At 54.9% G+C, this 6,293-nt stretch overlaps 1 protein-coding gene across 1 annotated transcript; it reads left to right on the top strand.

Moving 5' to 3' along the window:
* Nucleotides 1–485: 485 nt before the first annotated feature.
* Nucleotides 486–6,050, top strand: HLX (H2.0 like homeobox). Its single transcript, XM_005540902.4, has 4 exons — nucleotides 486–1,449; nucleotides 2,195–2,374; nucleotides 3,159–3,343; nucleotides 5,177–6,050. The coding sequence occupies exons 1-4, from the start codon at nucleotides 840–842 to the stop codon at nucleotides 5,693–5,695; spliced, it is 1,494 nt and encodes a 497-aa protein (XP_005540959.3). The 5' UTR covers nucleotides 486–839; the 3' UTR covers nucleotides 5,696–6,050.
* The last annotated feature ends 243 nt before the right edge of the window (nucleotides 6,051–6,293 follow it).

A 6,293-nucleotide genomic window follows, 5' to 3' on the forward strand; every position in this document is an offset into this window, starting at 1 on the left:
CATAGCCCTAAAGAGTGAGATAACCGTCCCTTCCCCACTCCCCCAACTCGCCCCGGGTGACAAGCGCTTCAGGAAAGCTCCTGTGTCCAATCCTCCTTGCCCCATGGCAGTTCGGAGCTGCAGAAGTTAGAAGAGAGTTAGAGCCCTCCGGAGCGGCTGCCTGGCCCCTACGCAGAGTAGCAAGACTCACTGCGATGTGCGTTACTAAGCCCACGCGGCCGCAGCAAACACTTTGGCGTGGCCGGGGCGGGGCTCGGGCCCGGCCACGCCCCCTCATTCCTAATTCCCCTCCACTCCCCGCTCCCATTGGTCACGAGGATGACCAATGAGCGCTCGGATCGAGGTCCTACCCCGGGCCTGACTCGAAAGCTCCTGCCAAAACTTTGGGAGTTTCTAGAGACGAGTTTTTTTTTTTTTTTTTCCTATTACTTTTTTTTCCCCCTAACTAACGGATTATTATTGTTGTTGTTTTAAATTTAGCTCTTAGGGCTTAGCTGTTTGGGTTTTCTTGCGGTGTCCGGCTCCCGTCTCCCTGGCTCCCTTGCCCGCCCCGCGGCCCCAGCGCCCCTCTTTCGCCTGCAGCCCGCGAGGAGTGCGGGCGCCGCGCCGCCTTTAAAGCGAGGCCAGGGAGCGAGGCGGTGACCGGCCGAGATCCGGCCCTCGCCTCCTCCCTCGGTGGCGCTAGGGCTCCCGGCCTCTCTTCTTCAGTGCGGGCGGAGAAGCGAAAGCGGATCGTCCTCGGCTGCGGCCGCCCTCTCCGGGACTCGCGTGCCGCTCCCCGCGCGTCCACCCACCCGGTCCGGTTGGACTGCGGCAGCCGCGCGGCTCACCCCGGCAGGATGTTCGCAGCCGGGCTGGCTCCCTTCTACGCCTCCAACTTCAGCCTCTGGTCGGCCGCTTACTGCTCCTCGACCGGCCCAGGCGGCTGCTCCTTCCCCTTGGACCCCGCCGCCGTCAAGAAGCCCTCCTTCTGCATCGCAGACATTCTGCATGCCGGCGTGGGGGACCTGGGGGCGGCCCCGGAGGGCCTGGCAGGGGCCTCGGCCGCCGCCCTCACCGCGCACTTGGGCTCGGTTCACCCGCACGCCTCTTTCCAAGCGGCGGCCAGATCCCCGCTTCGACCCACCCCAGTGGTGGCGCCCTCCGAAGTCCCGGCTGGCTTCCCGCAGCGGCTGTCTCCTCTCTCAGCCGCCTACCACCACCATCACCCGCAGCAACAACAACATCAACAGCAACAGCCGCAGCAGCAACAGCAGCCCCAGCAACAGCCTCCGCCTCCGCCTCGGGCTGGCGCCCTGCAGCCCCCGGCCTCTGGGACGCGAGTGGTCCCAAACCCCCACCACAGTGGCTCGGCCCCGGCCCCCTCCAGCAAAGACCTCAAATTTGGAATTGACCGCATTTTATCTGCAGAATTTGACCCAAAAGTCAAAGAAGGCAACACGCTGAGAGGTAGGTCTTGGACTGGAGGCTGCAGGCCTCTGACCACTGACCCACTCCCGGGACCCCGGGCTGGCTTGGGGTGCCTTTGAGTGTTTTTACAATTAAGGACAACTCGGTAAAATGGGAGAGAAGAAAACGAATTGTAAGAAAACTACAAAACATTAGGTATAAAACTCACCTGTTCTATGTAAAACAAACAAAAAAATTATTCCAGGGATTCTTTAAAAACACGTCTTAGAAACAATATTTATAAAAATGGTTGGTGTAATTATCTGCTAAAATGACTTTGATCTCTTTAATAACGTATCTAGAGACAGAATTATATTTTCTGACAACTAAAGCATTTTTGGGAAACACTTTCGCATTTATCTGATTTCTGGTAAAAAATTCACCCAGGAAATGTAAATAATAAACAAAACCGCCTAGATGAGCGGGCAGAATGGGGCCTCCTTGGGGCGGAGGTTTTGGGTTTGTGGGATTCTTGGAAGGCACGTGAAAGTAAGGCCGTAAGCCGATTTATGTAAAGCCTTTACTTACTATATGCGTGCATGTGGACGTGAGGGACACACAGGAACTTTTCGTGCGTCGCTCCTTGGCAAGTGTTGGGAGAGAGAGGTTTCAGCGCCGAGACGAGTTCTCTAGTGACTTCGCTCAATAAAAGTGAATCCAGGGCAAGGGGAAGGGGAGGAACAAATCAGCGGAGAGTGTGAGTGTGCCCGAGATGTAACCTGCTATCCTTTTCCCTTGTCCCCAGATCTCACGTCCCTGCTAACCGGTGGGCGGCCCGCGGGGGTGCACCTCTCAGGCCTACAGCCCTCCGCCGGCCAGTTCTTCGCATCTCTAGATCCCATTAACGAGGCTTCTGCCATCCTGAGTCCCTTAAGCTCAAACCCAAGAAATTCAGTTCAGCATCAGTTTCAAGACACGTTTCCAGGTACCGAAAAACTCCAGAGTACTGTCTAACCGGCAAGCCGACTGACAGTCAGAAATCTCAGGACTGACGCCTCCAGGGCGGCTGCGGTGTCGCAATCTCACAGTTGGGGCGGGAGGCTACGGAGTCAGGAGAGAGAAACCGAAAGATTTATCAGCGAGCTAGCGCTCTCTTTGGAAGGTTCCCCTTGAAAAGGGGTAGGGGCGCCTGGAGAGCCCAGAAAGTGTGCGCGTGGACGGTGGGGTGGGGGGCTTTCTCAAAGTCTTTCGCCCTAGAGGCTTGAAAAATGCAGCATCGATGTTACTTATTAACATACACACATTTTGGGATGACCTCAAACACTTGTGCTTGGCGAGCTTACGTCTGGGTGCCTGGGCACATGCGGGAATAACACACACACACACACACACACACACACACACACACACACACACACACAAACAAGATGATTCGGGGCTGTCATTACTCAGGCCCGAGGGACATTTTTGTCTACTCTTCGTAGGCCTGATGGCCACGCATGAGGTTTATGTTTTTCCCTTGGAATTAAAGGTCAAGCCTCCAGGCTTCTCTACTCCACGCTAGCTTTAGGTCTTCTGACTGTCATATAAAATTCTTCCTTAGAGGGGCCATTCGGTGTATGCGCGAAGGGCTTTCTGAATGAGGGTGGAATCGACAGTTAACAGGAAACGGTTTCAAGCCTAACGGGGACCCCCACACCGGCAGGCCAAGTACTGGGCACTGAACAGCCCTCTTGTCTTTCTTCCCTCTGGCTCCCGCTCTGCGGCAGGTCCCTACGCTGTGCTCACGAAGGACACCATGCCGCAGACGTACAAAAGGAAGCGCTCATGGTCTCGCGCTGTGTTCTCCAACCTGCAGAGGAAAGGCCTGGAGAAAAGGTTTGAGATTCAGAAGTACGTGACCAAGCCGGACCGAAAGCAGCTGGCGGCGATGCTGGGCCTCACGGACGCACAGGTAAGGCAGTTCCGGCTCCAGCGCACAGCGCCCTCGGGCGGGCAACAGCGCACGGCCTAGTCCGATAGGCCCCCTCCACCCCGGCCGACTGGCTTCCTACGGTGGAAACGCAAGATGTTGACTTTCAAGAGGCTTTGTGGACTACGCAGCTTGAGGCAGGAGAAGAGGAGGGTGGAGATGGGGTGAGGGAGAAGGACCGAGAGAAGAGCTCATCCCCAAGATGTGTGTCAACAAGCACTGCATGTTTATTTTGGCCAGCAGGCTAAAGAACCACAGAGAAAGCAAAAGAGCCGCTGGAAATAACATTGATGTACTCAACTGTAGTGCAATTCGCTGTAGGAGGCAGTTTATTTCAGAAAAGATAAAAACCCAAAGGCAAGAGATTGTTGGTTGGTTTTTTTTCCCTCTCACCCTCCCTCTTTCCTCCTCCTCCTTCTGCTTCTGCTGGATTGTGAAATCCCCAGTTGTGAGGAAGTGAAAATATAATTTCAAACGGAATTAGTTAGCTCCAGGAGGGCAAGGAGTCCGCTTGGAGAGGCCACATATTCCAAGGCTTAGGCTCTGAAGAAAATCTGAAGGAATGGGAGAGGTGAGGGAAAGAAAGAAAAATGATTTTCTTGGAGTACCCAAGAGCATTTCAGCAGGTTCTGCCTATCTGATTTTTTTCAAGACAATAGGAAATGTATTGTGCTGTAATTAAATATTTTTTCTTATATTTAAGAACTGGACTTCCCCCCCCCCCTCCCGAGTTTTGACTGTGGAAGAGTCACTCTTGTGCACCCCGTAGCACTGGCTCTAGCTCTGGGGTGCTGATTGTCCCCAGCAGGGCAGAAGCCAGAGGCAGGCTTCTTTTCCTTAGCTCCTTGGTCCCCCAACTACTGTCTCTGTTTCTTTCTGTCCTCCATTACACAACTCTCCTCCCCAGTACACACACACACACACACACACACACACACACACACACACACACACACTGGAGGAGCCCAGCCGTTTTCCACCAGCTGTGGATGTTATTTTTAAAAAGGAAGCTGGAACTTGTGTGAACGCACTGGGTCCCCCAGGGGATCGTATATGTCTATATAGATTCTCTGCCCCATCTCTATGCCCTTCCTTCACTTTGCACACATTTAATTCCAGTGTTTTCTGAGCCCCCAGGAGAATTTGTTTAGCCTTAACAAGGGCAGGGTCCTTATCAGCTCTTGCGAACAAACACACCAAAGAAATGCTGTCTTACTGAAAGCCCAACAGTGCCCCCACCCTACTGTGATTAACAGTTTAAAACCCCTTTTCCCTTTCTGCTCCTCATGTTTCCTTTCTTTAAAAAAGTGTTGCTTTTGTAGGGACTGGCTTTGGGTAATGGCAGTAGAAGAGAGGGCCAATTTAGAGCAGGAATTCTTAACACTGGCTCACCAAACCCTTGACATTGTAAGCAATATCTTGGGTACATGTGTATTTTTCTGGGCTAGGAGTCCATAACTTTAATCAGATTCTCATGGGGGTCCAGAAAAAAAAAATGCATGGATTTAGAGTAGAGAGAGAGTATGTTGGGGGTCGGGTGCACGAATCTGCCTTTCCAATAGTCGCCCAGGTCATTTTAATCCGGGGCCTGAGGGTTGCATTTTGAAAACGGTCTCAGTGGGCTCCCTAGACCAGGATTCCTGGCTGCCCCTTGGCTCCTGCGCCTACCACAGTGCCTGGTCCTTGGTAGAGTCTCCAGGTAAGCGTTGCTTTCTCACTCAGGGAGGTGGCTTGCGGGTGCACGCGAGTCGGATAGAAGCAAACCTGGGTCTCATTTCAGTGTCTCTTCTTGTCTCCCCGTGTGGCGCGGCGCAGGTGAAGGTGTGGTTCCAGAACCGGCGGATGAAGTGGCGGCACTCCAAGGAGGCCCAGGCCCAAAAAGACAAGGACAAGGAGGCTGGCGAGAAACCGTCAGGTGGAGGCCCGGCTGCGGATGGCGAGCAGGACGAGAGGAGCCCCAGCCGCTCCGAAGGCGAGGCTGAAAGCGAGAGCAGCGACTCCGAGTCACTGGACATGGCCCCCAGCGACACGGAGCGGACGGAGGGGACTGAGCGTTCTCTGCACCAAACAACAGTTATTAAGGCCCCGGTCACTGGCGCTCTCATCAGCGCCAGCAGTGCTGGGAGTGGTGGGAGCAGCGGCGGCGGCGGCGGCAGTAGTTTCAGCTTCAGCAGCGCCAGCAGTCTTAGTAGCAGCAGCACCAGTGCGGGTTGCGCCAGCAGCCTCGGCGGCGGCGGCGGCGGCGCCTCCGAGCTTCTCCCTGTGCCACAGCCCACAGCCAGCAGCGCTCCCAAAAGCCCCGAGCCACCCAAAGGCGCGCTTGGCGGCGTATAGACTGTACGAGGGCGGAGGGGATCCGGGCCTTGCGTGCAGCCTCCCAGCCATGGCCTGGGTTTTGTGCTTACTGTATGTTGGCGACTTGGCAGGACAGGAGACGCAGCGTGGAGCCTACCTCCCGACATTCACGCTTCGGCCAACGCTGCTCCGGCTGGCTGCAGCGGACACTGCCCAGAGCAGAGGGGAGTCTCAGTGTCCTGCTAACCAGCCGAACACTTCTCTCCGGAAGCAAGCTGGTTCGACTGTGAAGTGTTTGACTAAACTGTTTCTCTGACTCGCCCCAGGGGTCGTAGCCCAAAGGCATTTAGGACGCCTTAAATTTGTAAATAAAATGTTTACTACGGTTTGTAAAGGCAGCTTGACTTTGCTGGGGGTTGTTAAGGCCAGAAATCTACAACCGGACCTTAGTCCCCGGGGCACTACAGAATGCAGCAGCTGAAGGTGGGAGGCTGGAGGTTCAGGGGAAGTGGCTCATCCTCAGAGCCATCTTGCTACAGACATCAGAGATGGGCGTCTGGGCTTAGAGGCTTCTAATTAAGAGATTTCCAGTGCCAACTGCCAGTGAAAGCACCCTCTGAGACCCTGAGTAGCCTGA

This window comes from Macaca fascicularis, chromosome 1 (assembly GCF_037993035.2).
Source record: "Macaca fascicularis isolate 582-1 chromosome 1, T2T-MFA8v1.1".
Taxonomy (NCBI): domain Eukaryota; kingdom Metazoa; phylum Chordata; class Mammalia; order Primates; family Cercopithecidae; genus Macaca; species Macaca fascicularis.

Excerpts from the sequence above, each read along its gene's own strand:
- HLX (XM_005540902.4), top strand. The coding sequence starts at position 840 with ATGTTCGCAGCCGGGCTGGCTCCCTTCTACGCCTCCAACTTCAGCCTC. Across the intron at positions 1,450-2,194 it reads AGAAGGCAACACGCTGAGAG|ATCTCACGTCCCTGCTAACC; the intron begins GTAGGTCTTGGA and ends CCTTGTCCCCAG. Across the intron at positions 2,375-3,158 it reads GTTTCAAGACACGTTTCCAG|GTCCCTACGCTGTGCTCACG; the intron begins GTACCGAAAAAC and ends GCTCTGCGGCAG.